This window comes from Anguilla rostrata, chromosome 18, assembly GCF_018555375.3.
Source record: "Anguilla rostrata isolate EN2019 chromosome 18, ASM1855537v3, whole genome shotgun sequence".
Classification (NCBI taxonomy): domain Eukaryota; kingdom Metazoa; phylum Chordata; class Actinopteri; order Anguilliformes; family Anguillidae; genus Anguilla; species Anguilla rostrata.
The window spans coordinates 724,692-743,725 of NC_057950.1; the positions used below are offsets into that span (position 1 = coordinate 724,692).

The 19,034-nt window shown below is 45.8% G+C and overlaps 1 protein-coding gene across 2 annotated transcripts; it reads right to left on the minus strand.

The window, feature by feature from the left end:
- Positions 1–1,970: 1,970 nt before the first annotated feature.
- anxa11a (annexin A11a) lies at positions 1,971–18,307 on the minus strand. 2 transcript variants are annotated; one of them, XM_064316865.1, is made up of 15 exons: positions 18,149–18,307; positions 14,674–14,947; positions 13,307–13,395; positions 12,617–12,748; positions 11,833–11,920; positions 11,293–11,387; positions 10,459–10,572; positions 10,213–10,303; positions 9,417–9,496; positions 8,355–8,411; positions 6,571–6,664; positions 6,045–6,140; positions 3,862–3,920; positions 3,209–3,331; positions 1,971–2,902 (listed from the first exon to the last, which is right to left on the minus strand). In XM_064316865.1, the coding sequence occupies exons 2-15, from the start codon at positions 14,915–14,917 to the stop codon at positions 2,843–2,845; spliced, it is 1,422 nt and encodes a 473-aa protein (XP_064172935.1). In that variant the 5' UTR covers positions 14,918–14,947; positions 18,149–18,307; the 3' UTR covers positions 1,971–2,842. The 2 variants fall into 2 exon arrangements, with proteins under 2 accessions (XP_064172935.1, XP_064172934.1); XM_064316864.1 differs by having other exon boundaries at positions 12,617–12,892.
- Positions 18,308–19,034: the final 727 nt, after the last annotated feature.

Genomic DNA, 19,034 nt, shown 5'->3' on the forward strand with positions numbered 1-19,034 from the left:
CTGCTCACTGACCTCCACTGGCTGCCTGATCTATGTGGTCACTTCTGGCACTACGATCTTTACTTCACTCTAGTGTGTTTTTCTGCACCTCTGCACCTTGAACTAATGCACTTGTTGTAAATCGCTCTGGATAAGAGCGTCTGCTAAATGCCTGTAATGTAATGTAATGAGAATATCATTTAGTGGTAAGGGCTAGCTGTCGAACCGCTAACATAAACACTACTCACCTGGTGAGCGTGCAGGTGAGCCCCTAACAGGACTGTTACTCTGCAGAGTGACCACCTCATGCCTCTTCATCACCTGTCAGACAGGGTCTTCCTCAGCCCCGCCTCCAGCCTCTCATAGGCCCGACCTGGTGCTGAAGTCAGCCTCCCAGAGTTCAGGGACGCCCCGAGGGCCATATCCTACCTGAGAGTGGCAGACACACGGAATACAGCACACCTGTGCAGCAGAGGCTACAAGGGCTCAATCCCTGCCAGAAATACAAAGCATCTTGGGCTTCAACAATTCTTGACATTATTTCTTGATTCTCTCCATTAAATTAAGACCAGATGACATTACTCCTTGCTGGTCCATCAAAATATTTACATTAGCAATCCATTATCCTTTCAGCCATTTGGATCACATTCACATTAAAATGCACTCAATTAAAATTTAGGCTACGTTACTTTTCAGCATACATCAAAAACCATTTCGATCTTTGTGTTCACATGTAATGCAGTATTAATGTATTGAACATTTTGCATCCATTATAAATCTGCTGTAAGATTTAAAGCACTGTGAAATATATCCTGTTAGCATTTCTGCCTTTGGCAATTGTGCTCAATAAGCCTTCTTCTGCTCTATATATTCTGTACATCAAACCACATGCATGCATGCACACACACACACACACACACACACACACTCACACTCACACTCACACTCACACTCACACTCACACTCACACTCACACACACACACACACACTCACACACACACACACACACACACACACACACACACACACACACACACACACACACACACACACACACACACACACACGTAAAATGTGAGATGAAAATCAATTGAACGCTCAAATTTTGAAGAATTGCCATTATCAATATTCAATAAATGACCTAACAAAACAAGATGCTGTGATTCTTTCAGAAGAGCAGAAATGCTTCCAAACTTTGTGTTGTACAATGTGAAACGAGCACTTCCAAGGATTCTGCCATTAAAGGCTGACATCAAAGTAACAGGTCCTGTAAAATATGGTTGAGAGAGAGAGCTTTTTCTACATTATTATTATTATTACTATTATTATTATTTTATTATTGTTATTATTATTATATAGCCTACTCGCTGTGGCCATTACCACACTGTTAATTGCATTGTTGTCGTTACCACAATGTTGTTTGTATTCCTATTCCTGTTTCTGTGTGTACGCTTTGGCAATAAGTACAAATGTATTTCATGCCAATAAAGCATTTTTAATTTGAATTTGAGAGCTGCAGACATTTCCTCCTTATTCAGATTCACAGTCCAGCCAACACCTTCAATCACCAGCACACCTTCAGAATACATTTGAACCTAATTTTATGTCCTTGTGTGTTTTAATGTTTAACCATAACCACAAAGGTATAACCGTAACTGTGTGGCATTGTGTACTCATTTAAAAGTCTGAGAAGTAGGTTTTTTGGAATGTCCCCCCCCCCAAAAAAAAAATTACAAGTCAGTGTTCTAGCTGTTAGCTATAATTAGATGGTTCTGACCATCACAACGGTTTGCCTTGAAAAATAAGGACCCATCTGATATTTGCCTCAGGATAGGCCACCTTAGCAGAGCGAATTCTGTGATGCCAGCCAATCAGAACAGCACTTGTAAGAGAACAGCACCTCCTACCTGAAGTCAGCCATGTGTGTCACAGTTGTATTAAACACAAAGAACACCGAACGGGGAGCTCAACAGACAGCACTTACTTTAAATAGGTCTCCTGCATTTTATTTGCATTGAAATACATATTTCAGCAGAAATGTGATTTTTGTTAAGCAAAAGATAAGAAATAATTTATTTAGCTGGACGTATTCAAAGAAAGTTATACGATGTAAATCTAATTCAGTAATTGTCTTTGCGTATAGTCACTAAACAAATCAGTTACATTGTTTATATTAAACAACAGAAAATTGAAATACATTTTGTAATCAGTTGTAAAAGAATTTAGTACAAAATCCATATTTGTAACATTGGCACCGGGAAATACATGAATGCAACATAATGTAGTTTATAAAATATATACCTCTTAAATTTCGATGCACATTCTTTCCAACACATTATCCATTATGATATCCAGCATATACCTGACACATACTGTATGTATAAACAAATATACTTTCTAATGAAAACTCACATGACTATAAAAACTGCAAAAAGATATGGCATTTATAGTGCAATTAGCCAAAAAACATGCAATATTACAGTGTCGTTTAAAAATCAGTAAACAAGTATGTACTGTAAGCAGAAGAGCTGTGATAGACATTGCAGGGACAGAGTGTACGCAGGTATAATAAAACAGGGACACAACAGTCAAGAAAGAAGCTCCACCAATCAGGGATTACGCTGGTAACCAACAATGCAACAACGCTGACCGTGAATGGTGGATATTTCTAGCAAACTTCCTGGCAAGGAGCCCAGAAGCATTACCAGAAAAGTGTCCACCTATGATTGCTGGTCTTGTTGTACTGGTTTATTACCAACAGACTATACGATTGGTCGAGCTCCTCTCTGGTCTGTACCAGCAAGGCGACGTATCGACGGTCTTTTCACTGTTCTATAGTCCCTGAGGCATCGGCGGAAGCTTCTAGTCGTTCCCGCCGCACAGCTTCAACAGCAGCTTCCTGTAATCCCCCGAGGTATCGCCCTGTCGCCAGAGAGAGAGAGAAACACACGCTCATCAGTCTCCTGAGCTTCAGGTGTCACCCAAGAGAGTAAATCAGAAAAGCCAAACATTAATAATCACGTTAACCTGTTTCATTTATCCCTCTCTCTTTCCCCCATCCCACATTTGCCCCAGTACGTTTATTTGAATCTGAATATTTTTAAAAATAGTTTGAATATTTTAAGTATTTTGCAATAATAACCAAAGATGAAAAATTTCCAGAAGGCAGAGATGTGAAAATGGGGAGAGGCTTACGGTGATGTGCGTGTAAAAGGGGGAGGGGCTTACGGTGATGTGCGTGTACAGAGACTTCTGGTAGCTCTTCACATACTCCTGGCGGATGTCCAGCATGTCCACCTCGGAGCGCGACACCATGATGCGAATGAGGGTGCGGTCTTTGGTTCCTGCCCCCTGTGAACACGCAGCAGCGGGCCAATCACAGCATTACTACAGGAAAAGTCCACGCTTGCGTAACTGCACTTCGCCGTTACGCAATCTGACACTTCCTGCTCTGCACACAGGCCTCTGCTCTTGTGATGTCACACGTCCCAACGGCCCAGTGAGAGAGCGTCCGCCTGCCGTTTCGCAAGCGCTCGTATCCACGGCAACGATCAGGGACCAAAGTGCAGTAATTCACTGCCCCAAGAGAGACAGGAAGTGCCAGGAACGCAGACCCTATTTACAACTTCAACTACCCTAGTGAACATGAAACACAGTTACACAAACAAAACTACTCTAATGTTAAACTCTAATGGACCCACAGGTTCTGCAAACAGAAACAGAAGCTATCCCTAATCAGGTGTTAGGAACAGGTAAAAGTGTTAGGGGCGGGGTTTAGGTGGAGTCTGAAGAGGTGGGTTATCAGTCAGAAGACGATGATGATGATGATGATGACGATGACAGTAATCATACTCAGAGTGGGCGGGGCATGCGGGTCGTACCTTCATGGCTTTGTACAACCTCTCTGCGAAGTAGGCCGGCGTGTTCTTGATGCATTTCACTGTAAAGCACAACACAGAGGATCACTGTCTGCAGCTGGGACTGTGACTGCACACCAGAGCTGCCCAACCCTGCTCCTGGAGATCTACCCTCCTGTAGGCTTTCACTCCAACCCTAACTGGAGATCTACCCTCCTGTAGGGTTTCACTCCAACACTAACAAAACACACCGTATTCAGCAGCTAGAGATCTCACTGAGATGCTAATTAGTAGAATCAGGTGTGCTAAATAGTGCTGAAGTGAAAACCTATGGGACAGTAATCTCCAGGAACAGGGATGGGCAGCCCTGCTCTACACCCTTTCCAGCCTAAAGTCTTTCAGTGAAACAGCACAGCACCCAGACCAGAGACCCAGAACACGCATGGCTCCAATCATTAATTATTATTAATGATTCATTAATAATAATGTAAATAAAAATAAAAATAATGGCTGTTACACACAGTGTGTTGAGTGTGTGATAACTGGGAAAGGTAACGCGCTTATCCCTCACACACGCGTGACTGCGCAAACCCCGTGCCTGAACGGCGTCCGAGAGCCACACAGCAGGAGAGACGGGGGTGTGATGCGTGGCACAGCAAACCAGCAGAACACATAGACAGAGAGAGTACACAGACGCGTAACACGGCCCTGCACGCACACCACCACCATGCACACACACAAAACACACACACACGACACACACAACACGCACACCACCACCACGCACGCACGCAGACGCACGCACGAGCACCACACGCACACGACACACACCGACACACAACACGACACACACACACACAGACAACACCACACACACACACACACACACACACACCACACACACACAGACACCTGACACACACGCACACACACACACACACACACACACACAGCCATGACACACACCCCACACACACACACACACACACACACACACACCACACACACACCACCACACACACACACACAACACCACGCACACCACACCCCACACGACACCTGTACACACACGCGCACACACACACAAACACACACCACACACACACACAGACACGCACGCACGCGCACACACAGACACCTGTACACACACGCGCACACAAACAAACACACACCACACACACACACAGACACCGACACACACACACCACACACACACACACACACACACACACACACCACTGTACACACACGCACACACACACAAACACACACCACACACACACACGCACGCACGCACACACACAGACACCTGTACACAAACAAACACACCACACACACATGCATACACACACACGCACACATGCACACACACACACCTGTACACACACGCACCACACACACATGCATACACACACACACACACACACACAGAGACACATAGACACCTGTACACACACACACACACACACACAAACACACACCACACACCCCTGTACACACTCAGAAGTGACGCTCTCGCACAGACACATTAACATTACCATCAAACTGAACCCTGACAGCATAGCAGGGAAAAAGAAAACATTCAGTCAAACAAGGAAACAAATATCCTGTAGCACTGATCCACACCACATTTAAACAAAAGCTGCATCAGGAAACGTTCCAGATACAACAAACATCCTACAGCACTCATCCACACAACTGTCGTATTTAACAGAGAAACGCAGGCTGTGTTTGCAGTAAGGGGGATGAATCTAAGGAGGCCATGTGTAGTATGAGGCCTTTATCAGACCACAGTCAGTACTGTGTGCAGTTCTGGGTACCAGACTATGAGAAAGTACAAAGAAGGGCAAATAAACTGGTTCCTGGTAGTTTCTGGGCAAACACCACTAACCGGGTGCAAATTTAAAAACGTGAGCCACACTGTGTACCGCGGGACAGCCAGTGCTGTGGAACAGTGCCCGTCACTGAGCACAATCTGTAAGTGCCCTATAAGCCCCTAGGGGGCGCTAACACAGCAGTGACTCCACTAACCCACAGAAGTACTGCCAAAGAAAGATAAGCTTCTAATCTTATTTTTTAAAAGAAAAAAAATGACCTTTGTGTGTGCACGTATTTGTGCTCGTGTGTGTGTGTGTGTGCATGCGATAGTGTGTGTGTGTGTGTGTGTGTGTGTTAGTGTGCGTGCATGCGTGGGTGTGTGTTCTTACCGACAGCCACCATGCCACTCTCCAGGTCTCCAGACATCTCCCTGCAGATGCTCTTCTCGATGTCACGCCCGCACATCTGCTGGTACTCATGGAACACTGCACACAGATGACATCACAATGACATCACTCTGACCTGACACACGCCTGCTCAATTAACAGAATTAAACACCATTACGGTTCAAAACAGGTCCTGTGTTTGGTACCAACAACTGAATTCCACTGGGAAGCAAAACAGTGCTCAGACTCACCTCACCCTTCATACTGTACACACACTAAATGTAAACACGTAAAATTATAATATGCAACACATCTAATATTTACATACAGGATTTACACCAAGGGCCTGATGCACTCAGACCTTCAGCACATGCAAAACCTTTCAGCACGACGCAAAGCAAACACACCTGATGACTGGTGCAGAACCAATATTGTGGCCAATCACAGGTCCTGTGACTGCTTCAGTGCTAGCAGGCTGAAGAGCAGCAGTGAGGGAGAGAGGAGCAGAGCTGGGGGTGAAAGCGCTTACCTGCTTTCAGGTGAGGCTTGCTCCGGGCGCACAGGATGGCGTTGAACTTGGACTCATCGGTCCCCAGCTTATTTTCACCCGCTGCGTAGAGCGCCTGTTCCACAGTACGGCACAGACAGGGTTACAGCCAGCGCAGCTAACGGCTAATTACTCACTGTTCAGTACGGCACTGGCAGGTTCAGCCAGCGCAGCTAATGGCTAATCACTCACTGTTCAGTACCAGCCAGAGACTGTGGTACCAGCACAGGCAGGGTTACAGCCAGCGCGGCTAACGGCTAATCACTCATTGTTCAGTACGGCACAGGCAGGTTCAGCCAGCGCGGCTAACGGCTAATCACTCACTGTTCAGTACCAGCCAGAGACCGTGGTACCGGCACAGGCAGGGTTACAGCCAGCGCAGCTAACGGCTAATCACTCACCATTCAGTATGGCACAGGCAGGGTTACAGCCAGCGCAGCTAACGGCTAATCACTCACGTTCGTCAACAGCCTACGAACCTGTACGGCACTGGCAGGGTTACAGCCAGCGCAGCTAACGGCTAATCACTCACCATTCAGTATGGCACAGGCAGGGTTACAGCCAGCGCAGCTAACGGCTAATCACTCACTGTTCAGTACGGCACTGGCAGGTTCAGCCAGCGCAGCTAACGGCTAATCACTCACTGTACAGTACGGCACTGGCAGGGTTACAGCCAGCGCGGCTAACGGCTAATCACTCACTGTTCAGTACGGCACTGGCAGGGTTACAGCCAGCGCGGCTAACGGCTAATCACTCACTGTTCAGTACGGCACTGGCAGGGTTACAGCCAGCGCGGCTAACGGCTAATCACTCACTGTTCAGTACGGCACTGGCAGGGTTACAGCCAGCGCGGCTAACGGCTAATCACTCACTGTTCAGTACGGCACGGCAGGTTCAGCCAGCGCGCTAACGGCTATCACTCATGTCAGTACGGCACTGGCAGGTTACAGCCAGCGCGGCTAACGGCTAATCACTCACTGTTCAGTACGGCACGGCAGGGTTACAGCCAGCGCGGCTAACGGCTAATCACTCACTGTTCAGTACGGCACTGGCAGGGTTACAGCCAGCGCGCACGGTACATAGTTCAACGGCACTGGCGGGTTACAGCCACGTAACTAATCACTCACTGTTCAGTACGCACTGCAGGTACAGCAGCCGCGCTATCTTCTCAGTGCCACGGTAACGGCTAATCACTCACTGTTCAGTACGGCACTGGCAGGGTTACAGCCAGCGCGGCTAACGGCTAATCACTCACTGTTCAGTGCAAGTCGGTCCACTTAGAGCAGCAGGTTACAGCCAGCGCGGCTAACGGCTAATCACTCACTGTTCAGTACGGCACTGGCAGGGTTACAGCCAGCGCGGCTAACGGCTAATCAGTCACAGCTAAGACACCGTTCAGTACGGCGGAACCTCCAATGCGCAAAAGCGGGATGGTGCTAGTTCACAATTCCGAAAGGTTTAAGACAGTCTGAAATAACTCTGAAAGTGATGCTCAAAAATGCAGCCGTTGTGCAGGGTGTGAGTACGGTCTCTTTTCTCTCCAGTCCTACTTCATACCCCTGGCAAATGTAAACTTCTCCAAATGTGTAAACACTGCCTGTCTTTTTTTCCGTTACATATTAAAGATAAATACACACATACACACTCACTTACACATGTAATACTTATGAATATAGGAGGGAACTTCTGATATACTTTAAAAACATTTCCAAATTTTCGTTTTTAATCGTAACATTAATTTTACACAGTTTGGCAGTGTGCTTTACCTGGGCGTCCTGTTTGGCCAGGCTGATGTCCACCTGCGGCCTCTCGTCACGGTTACCCTGAGGACAGGGAGACAGGCGGTCAGCAGCTCGCTCGCTTTGCTAATGCCTGTAACCAGCGCGTTTACTTTCCATGTGCGGGTGAGGCTGAGGTCTGTCAGTGTCCGGGGACACATCACAGGAAACGATGCGCCCATTATAGAACAACGAGCCAGACAAGGCTGAAAATGTCTAGCTTAATGTCCAGAGAACTGGACCAGTAACTTAAAGCTTAATGTCCAGAGAACTGGACCAGTAACTTAAAGCTTAATGTCTAGAGAACTGGACCAGTAACTTAAAGCTTAATGTCCAGAGAACTGGACCAGTAACTTAAAGCTTAGTGGCTAGAGAACTGGACCAGTAACTTAAAGCTTAATGGCCAGAGAACTGGACCAGTAACTTAAAGCTTAACGGCTGGAGAACTGGACCAGTAACTTAAAGCTTAATGACCAGAGAACTGGACCAGTAACTTAAAGCTTAATGACCAGAGAACTGGACCAGTAACTTAAAGCTTAATGTCTAGAGAACTGGACCAGTAACTTAAAGCTTAATGGCCAGAGAACTGGACCAGTAACTTAAAGCTTAATGACCAGAGAACTGGACCAGTAACTTAAAGCCTCCCAGATAGTCCCAGCCAATCAATTACCAACCAGCCAGTCTATGCTGTAAAGGAGTCCAGATCACAGCTATCACAGCTATACTTTTCCCAACACTTTAAAAATTTATCAAAAACAAATATCAAAAAGATCATGAATAACTGAATATTTTATTTTCAATTCATAAAAAATGTAAATGTACATTCGGCATTAATTACCCGGTACCACTGCTTTAGCACGTAGCTTGTTAGCTTTCCTGTCACACAGAGGTTTGAGGTTCACCTCACACCACAGAGCGAGCTGGGAGAAGAACAGAAACTGACTTTCCCGGTCAGAGTTCAGCCTCTGTATTGTTGTGGTGCCAAGTTAGGTAGTAAAGAATCTTTGTCTTCCTGTCTGAAGTCACATTATTTCCTCTCTGCAGTTTTACCTGAGCCAGTGATACTAAAAGCCTGCGGAAGTGTCCGGAAGTGTCGCTGCTGATTGCATCCTCCAGCTTCTTCTTGTAATCTGAAATAAAGGCGGGGGGGGGGGGGGGTACACAGAGGGGGGGCACACACAGTGACAGAGAGCTTCATCACCCTGGGACCAAACCCTGCATCACAAACACTACCACGAACATGACACACACACGTACATGCTAGGAGCTGAACTGCAGGTGTGATTAATACACAATAAGCACTTGAGAACGGCAATTAATGTTTACAGAGAATTTAAGAGCTCTGTCTGTTCTGCCCACTGCTCCGGGCTCTACAACTGCGCTGACCACCGATTCCACTTCCTGCAGAAATAAAGTGCTTTCAGAGTGCAACAGGAAGGATGTTGTGAGGTTACATTCTCTGCGGTACGGTACGATCAGTCCTAAACCTTCTGTGAACCCTGCGCAGCTCTCAGAAGAGAGACGCTGGAGAAATACCCAGGGCAGGTCCGTTCAGCTCAGCCCAAACCCCGTCACCTCTCCGCTCCCCCTGGGGGACGGGACGCCAGCCAGCACGCTCCCTTCCTGGAGCTGAAGACCACTGAGTTATCAGCACAGAACCGCACGCACAGGGCTGTGCTTCTGAGAGTGACTCAGCAGCTGCAGTCTGAGACTGGGGGGGAGGGGGCCGCATTTCAGTGAACATGACAGCGAGGGGGGCTGGGCTGGGCTCCAGACTGCAGGCTCTGCTGGGCTGGGCTCCAGACTGACTTATCTACTAAATATTAACGACGGTGGCCACACCCACCTCTTTTGTAGATTTCATTGATTTCTCGGATTTCTGCATTTGAGCGGGAAGACAGGATCTCTATCAGGCAAGCTTCATCAGTCCCAGCACCCTGAGGGCACAAGAGCAGAACGGTGTAAGAAAGCATCCGATGCTTGCTCACATGCATGCATGCGTGCGCGCGCACGCACACGCTCACACGCTCACACGCTCACACGCTCACACGCTCACACGCTCACACACACACGCACACGCAGTTCTGCTGACCTTGATGGCCTCGTGGAGCTCGTGGGCATCCAGCTGTGCTGGGGTCATCAGCATCGCCAGGACCAGCTTCTCAAAGTTCCCCGAAAGCTCAGACTTCAAGTCTTTTATCAAATCCTAATTTGAAAAACAATAAATAAAAAATATTATTCAGTGAATTATCAAGCATTACACACAATTCACAAAATTCTTCTGCCGACTACATTTTGATTCCTCTCTTCCTCCTGTCTCAGCGGAAAGCCATGGACAGATCCATCAGACAGTGGAGAACTCAGCCTCAGTTACATAATCAGGGCAGCGGCCTCTTCCTGTTAGGGGAAGGGTGGCTTTACATTGGCCAAGGCTCCCAGATTAGCCCCAGTTCTGCAACCGCCTGATTCGCTGTGAACACAGTCTGACCAATGACTGCACGTCACCGTGAATACAGTCACACGCCCTCTTCTTGACAAAGAGACAAGTCCCTCCCCCAAATAGCACCAGCTTCACCACAGAGCACTGCCTGGTCCACAGGCTGGACTCTGGTCTACATGCACGTTTCGCCCACAGTGGGTGCACTGCGAATCATGCATCATTTCTACCGGGTTTTCTGGCAACGGTTTTAAAGCAACACAAATATTCTGGACTCCCCACTGAACTTTTTTTTTTACTTTCAAAAATGACATTTAAGAAAACTATTTTATTTTGAAAAAAAATTTCCATCAAAAATAAAAGCAGCATATTTGGGATCTTATTAATTCTAGATCTTTAGCCTTTTTGCCCCGGTGTTCGGTTGGCCAGTTTGCATCCGGAGGTTGTACAGCAGCGATTGAAGGAGCAGGACGTCTGATTGGCCGATACCTTTCCGTAGGCGGTTTTGAAGGTGATCAGCAGTGGCACACGCTGCTTGTTGGTGCGGCTTCCTAACAGATCGATGATGGCCTGCTCATCGGTACCTGTGGAGAGTACAGAGTGTCAGCCGCCATTACGCTCACTTACTTTAACATGCGTAAAGACTAAACCCAGGACTCACCCCAGGACTCACCCCAGGACTAAACCCAGGACTAAACCCATCCCACAGTCAGCTTTGGAGAGTTCAGGCCTTTTCAGTAAACTGTGAGAAGGAAAGGTAAACTCAGTACAAACTGCTACGACCAGCTCCAGCTGCTACACCAATAAATTTAGCGTGCGGTATGATGGGCTCCACTGTAAATGATCCCGTTACTCCACCGTAAAGGGCAACGGTGTGTTATTTTTAACCTGCAAGGAAACGGCCCAGTCAGACACGGGAGTGGCCACCGAGCCAGGGGGCGACACGGCGGGGACGCTACAGGGCCAGGGGGCTACACGGCGGAGTCGCTACAGGGCCAGGGGGCTACACCGAGCCAGGCCAGCACTCACCAAAGCCCTTCATCGCCTTCCGGAGCACCTCCACATCCTTTAGCGGGTCTGCCCCCGGGAAGTCCTGAATGGAGCCTCTGTATCCCCTCTGAGGAAACAACACCCAAAATCACCACAAATTAATTTGGACCAGAGAGAGGGAAATGAGAGCAGTGGACACTTGGGCAGTAAAACACACCAAAACTACAGCAAATACAGCTTGAACCATGTCCTACGTTTAAACTGAATATTTCTACCATTATGCTGCACTCAGCCCAGTCTGTGGATAACTGCCTTGCATTCGCTTACAATGTTATCCACAGCATCTGTTAATGTAATGTAGCCTAATTATGAAAATACCTTTTTTAATTTATAACTGTAGGTCTCTATGCTATACCATACAAACCGTACGTCTCTATGCTATACCATGCAAACCGTATGTCTCCATGCTATACCATGCAAACCGTAGGTCTCTATGCTATACCATACAAACCGTATGTCTCTATGCTATACCATACAAACCGTAGGTCTCTATGCTATACCATACAAAACGTAGGTCTCTATGCTATACCATACAAACCGTAGGTCTCTATGCTATACCATACAAACCATATGTCTCTATGCTATACCATAGCCTAAAACCCCAAAGAAACCCTCCAGGGTGCTGTACAGGAGGGGGCCATGGGAGCACTTCCACTCACCAGGGGGCTATCCTCAGGGAGGGGGGAGGGGAAGGGAGGGGGTGTTTACGGTGAAAGGTGTGGTTTGGTGTTTTTGCTACGGCGCTGTTTTCAGAGTTCCTTACGTTAACGGGCGGAGCCACCGGAGCACCTCCTCCGTATCCCGGCGCGGCCGCAGGGGCTGCTGGGTAACTGGGCATAGGCTGACCTGAGGGGGCCGTGGGAAAGCCCTGACCCTGGGGCATGCCTCCTCCTGACTGGGGGTACATGCCATAAGGCTGTTGGTTAGGGGGGGGAGCACCGAACCCGCCTGGCTGGGGGGTGGGGTACCCACCGGGTGCTTGAGAGTACATGGACGGATTTGGGGTAAACCCTCCCATGGCACCTGAGATCTGGCTGGCCTGCGGTGGCGAGAGACAGTGCATAGGATAAAAAGGGCACATGCAAACAGAACAGACACGGGCGGGGCAGGGCGGGGTAGAGCACGGACAGTCAAAGGGACTGCTAACGTACGGTTAAGGACTACAACACTCAGGAACAGGAAACTGATAGGCGCAATCGCAAGTAGGAAGTTTTTACAGAAACTGAGCTGGCAAATTAATGAGGCGTTTGGCCATTAGCTTTACACTGACGCTGAAGCAGAAGAGAGACCAGACGCCAGACAGGAGGCCGCTTCATTGTTTCTGATTTTTATAGCGATTAAAATGTACGTTCAAAGCCGTGATACCGTAACTCAGCCCCGTAAATTACAGTGAATTATCCAGGAATGATTTTCTGCACACGATTGAGTTTTGTTCTGTTAAGGTCAGGCTTACCATCGCGTTCATATTGGCAGCACTGAACGCAGGATTGCTCAGGTTGTCCAGACCAATGGAGGGAAAGCCAGGACTACCGCCCCAACCACCTGAAACACAGAACGCCAATTTAAACTTCACAGACTCACTGCTGCGCTGACATGTCTGTTTGACAAGATTAACCGTTTACATACATTTTATCTCCAATGAGATCAAAAAATTAAAGAGCAACGATATATGCTCACAAACACACACAGAGTTAAATTACACACACTCACTAAGACATTACATAACATTACATCACATTTATTTGGCAGACGCTTGTATTGAAAGCGACGTACAGTAAGCGCATATCGAAGGTCACTGGAACAACTACAAAACACAGGTCCAACTGAGCAGTCTAAACGCTGTAAAACTCCTGATAATGGAATGAATGAGTAAATTAACCGGTGTCACACACACAGGTATGAAACAGATAAAAGAACAGGATCACACTGTGCAAGAGAACAGGATCACACTGTGTAGGAGAACAGGATCACACTGTGTAAGAGAACAGGATCACACTGTATAAGAGAACAGGATCACACTGTGTAGGAGAACAGGATCACACTGTGTAAAAGAAGCAGACGTGTTATGCAAAGTTTGGAATGCAGGTCATGACAAAACGTTCAAGTCGATGCCTGAAAGGTTTTGTCATCCTAAAGTGCGCTCTTGGGTCAATAAAAGGAGCCTAGAGCAATGATGACTGTGAGAGAACATGTTAGATGCTCCTCATCCTTTGTTCCGTTTTGTTTTTTAAGGGACAGTGTGCCATTCTCCCAGTGCAGCCCGCAAGTTCTGCAGCACAGGTTTTTACCAGTTCTGCACCGCCATGCACGTGTGGCTCAGAGGGGACATGGGCACCCACAAGAACAATACAGACACACACACACACACACACACACACACACACACACACACACACACACACGCGCACGTTCATTACGCGAACACACGTGTGTTCATTACTTTAACAAACACACATGTTCATTACTTTAACACACACACGCGTGTTCATTACTTTAACACACACACGCGTGTTCATTACTTTAACACACACACGCGTGTTCATTACTTTAACACACACACGCGTGTTCATTACTTTAACACACACACGCGTGTTCATTACTTTAACACACACACGCGTGTTCATTACTTAACACACACACGCGTGTTCAACTTTAACACACACCGTCCGGTTTTACTTATGACCCACCGTGTAAACTCACGACGCTGAGGACAGTGCAACGTTCTGACCAGAACATTCACAGAGCCAACAGCAAGATACTATAATGACAACTGAAAAGCATTTTAGCTTACAGAGATGCACAAAAGCCCAAATGACTTACCTGCAGGGGGCATGGATGGGTATCCACCTGCCTGGGGAGGGTAGCCCCCTGCTTGAGGAGGGTAACCTCCAGCCTGGGGGGGGTAGCCTCCAGCCTGAGGATAGCCCCCTGCCTGAGGGGGATAGCCCCCTGCCTGAGGAGGGTAACCTCCGGCCTGGGGAGGGTAAGCTCCCGGCTGGGGTGGGTAGGCTCCAGGCTGGGGGGGGTAGCCGCCAGGCTGAGAGGGATACCCAGGGTAGCTCATTGTCAGGACGGGACGGGACGGGACCTGAAACTGACACCAAGCACAGTCACGTCCATCGTATTCATTAAGACATCAGCAGACATACCGTTCTCATTTTAAAAACAACGGGACCTCAATAAAAATGGGAACAATATGTACACTATTTCACAGAGGAGTAGACAGCGTTTCCCATAATCAATTTAGGACAGGGCCCAGGAAAACCACGAGCACACAGAAAGCCACTTCACGCCGAGGGCACAGACTGAAGGCCTAATTCTACAGTTTGCATCCAGACATGTTTTGTACATGAAAACACTGGACATTCTTCTCCCAGATTAGATATGTTCAAAAACTGAGAAAATAAAATAAATAAATGGAATAATGAAACGAATGTTGAAGTCTGTTTCTGATCTGTTCCCACCACAATCAACTGGATAACAGGTAATAATACACATTTTTTTAAAACCTGCTCTTACTTGTGAGGGTAACACCGATGGTCTCTACTTTTGTAAGTTTCTTCCTGGATAAGAGCATCACCCAGGCTAAGTGAGCGTAAGGTAATGTACACGTTCCCTTTTCTGTCAAAGTGCAAAACTACACATTGACAGCTTGGGACAGAACTGTAACCTGCAGCTCCACCAGGCACTGCTTGTCACCTCAATCAGTATTCCTTTACTTCACTCACCCAGCAAGAAAACATTTAGTAATGTCGCACCCTTTGACTTTTTTGTAATGCCGTTTTCTTTGTGATGTTATGAGAGTTTCAGTGAATTGTAATATGTTAGATGAGTTATGATTTTAGCTATTCCCATCTAAATTATTACAACGATCTTGGTGAAACTGAGTAGTATTGAGCAGGTAGTTTAGCAAAACTTCTGCATGTACAAGGGGACAACTGCCATTCTCTGCCATTCCAATGAATATGAAAATGTTATTTATCAGAAAACAAGTTTAACAAATGTGTATCTAACTGAGCATATTCAGCACAGGAAGAAGGTTACAAAACTAAAAGTATATGGATAATTTTCACCTCAAACATCCAATTCATCATATTGCAATGACAGCCTGACAGTCCAATGACCTGAAAGGTCAATAAAAGATGACGAGGCCTTCAGAGACAATCTAATACTTATAGTAAAAAAATTGATTTTATCTTATGGTTCATGTGGCCCGCGTTGTGCTTCGCTCCTATTAATGTTCAACTTTAAGATTCGCATGGCAATTTCCATACCAGTCCTTGTCAAAAAATGACAAGAGAGCGTTTGTTTGAGAATTTTGCTTATCTTATCAGGTATTGCCATAGCCGGCGAATCCTAGCCTGGTATTGGCAGTCCTAGCGAGGCAGTGTATTTATGGCCTGGAAAGGCACCCAGGCTGCAATTCTGTGGTTACAGCTCACCTGCCATTTCCGGTATTTTGTGTGGGCAAGTGGGTTTAAACTCTATTCTCTGCCCCGAGCTGTGAGCGGACAGCGGGGCTAAGGGCGGGGTTATCAAATGACCCAGTTATAGCTGTGAGTTTTTTGGATACCGAAATATAAACACACTAAAGTTGCTGTCTGCAGCGCCTATGCTTCACTTTTCTTTTGCTTCGTGTTAGGTTACTGTAAAACCTAAATTAAGTTGCTATTGTTATTATTATTATAGTTATTTGCTATGCCTGGGAATGAGGTATTAGGCTAATGCCAGTAGTTGCAGCTCTACTGCCACTGAAACGAAACGTCGATTTCACTTCCCCATGCAAATAATTTCCCCTAATCAGAAACAATATTCAAAGGATATTCAGGAGACAACTATATAAAATGCACCGTTAGCAAAATTACTAGGATATTAACTACTCAAATATGAAATGGACAAATTGTTCTAGCCACAGACATAATGAAATACTTTTTGAAAGTTTATCTCAACATCAGTTTCTTAACAAAAAGCAATTCAACTATAAAATTACCACAGGAATACACAGCACTAGAGTACGAGGTACCGCAGTCCAGAGTATGATAGTTACAGCATCGCTGACTTAAGTATTAAGTAATAAAACAAACAGAATAGGTACGGGATGATTCCTGACGACGCGGTCAACTGTTGGGAAATAATGACCTAGTAGACGAAGAACCTCGGACGCGAATTAGTCTAAAGGTCGAATACCTGAAGTGGCCAACCAGAATCCAGCATTCAACAAAGCCGTGTAATAACTAAAGTTAATTTAGGCTAAACAGATTAGCTATATCAACAACGAAGACAGATCTAGGATAGGTCCAACACACCGCTGTTAGCTCGGGGTTACCTGCGGATAAACTACAATAAATCTTGTCAAAAAGTTACCCAACAAGACCTAGCAATTGAGAATGGGTAACTTTAGTCTAGACTAGACAGATCGTGACCAAATACTAGTACTAGAAATAGCTTTTGGAGAACGAATTAACCAGCTAGCTAAAAATGAAAGCGAACGATAGCGTTAGACTATAGCACAATAACATTAGGCTACATGGCAATTGGCTAGTTATATCTAGGCAGGATAACCGATAAATGTATTTTATTTTTATATCAATGATAGTTGGCTTTTCAAATTACACTGAAACTAGCTGTGCAAATGTTTGAGCTGGATACTACATCACTAGTTAGAAATTAATCATATTACTAATACAATAACAGAGTAATGTAACTAATACCATTAGTTAACCCTACCTAAATATGTAAAATAAACAGGCCACAAGCCACTTTTACTTCGCTCTAGTGCGTTCGCACGCTGTGATTGCCCTGCTAGCTGTGACATAACCGTGCGTAATTTAACCCATGTTCCAGTACAGAACAGCACAGCTAGCTAGCTACTACTGGACCCTGCAATGCACCACACAGCGCATGCTAATATACGATAGACTATCTCGCATACGAACAAAATGGGAACACTACTAGCCATCTAGCACTAAATACACTGGCTAATATCATCAATCACACAAAGCTAGCTTTATAATGAATATAGCCAATATATCACAGCAGTAGACTGGCCCCTTGTTAACTTTAGCCAGTTGACTTGTCTAGCTATGTTATTTAGCGTAAAAAATAAATCGGAGGCCGAAATCACGTCCCATTTTCGCCAACTAGTTCTGTACGATAGCTAGTTCGTCTGCAATCCGTAGGCTATTATGAGCTATCCTTTAACTTTAAAGTTATACAAACGATCTATTTCCCCTACCCACTGTCATAACCTCGGACTTAGCGTCACTTAGGCTACTTTTCGAAGGTTTCAACTTACTTTGGCTATGGAGTAAACGACCACAGGAAAAGGTGTTTCCTCGAAGCTGCAGGAGAATACTGTTCTCAGGAAGTACTAATAGCTAGCCTGTAAGCTAATATGTATTTGCTAAAGTGGGTGGGTCGCATAGTTTCCATTCAGGACACACCCCTGTCAGGACAGCAACATATTGACGTTGCACACAGAATGTAATTATAGTTCACTGTGTGATTCACTATGACCTCGTGAGAAGGAAAACCTGAGTAAACGCAAACAAAAAGAAAGACATATACGGAATATTCAGTCGCGTCATCTGGGTGAAAAAATAAAATGCAGAAGCAGGCTTAGAGCTATTTTACCATTTAGCTTCTTCAAACAGACTCGAGTTCAGAACAAGTTCATAATGCACTCTGTCCAATTAGTTTAGGTCTACAACTGAAATACAAACAAAGACACATGACCACACAGAAACTGTTGTATTTATCAACAGAATATGTGCAATAAATAGACCATAATACAGAGTAGCCATATATTACATTACAATAATTTAGCGGACGCTTTTATCCAAGTCACTTTACAATTAAAGAGAACATAAATGCAACCCACCAGAGTTGTTACAGTACTGAGCCTAGCTACATTACCAGACCAGTAAGTACTGTATGTACATTTATTTATAGCAACCTAGAACCATAAATCATAGCTTCATATAGTTTTTATCCATATAAAATCATAAAGCATGCAAATTGAAACCTAAATTACATAAGAAATAAGCTATGGGCTTTGGAATAAGAAGAGAAACCATATTCTGAGTGAAGAGGACATCTTGTTAGACAGGTGACAGACTGGTAGCGGCAGCATATGTATCTGTGTGCGCATAATGTTTAATATCTGTGTAGTGTTGCGCAAC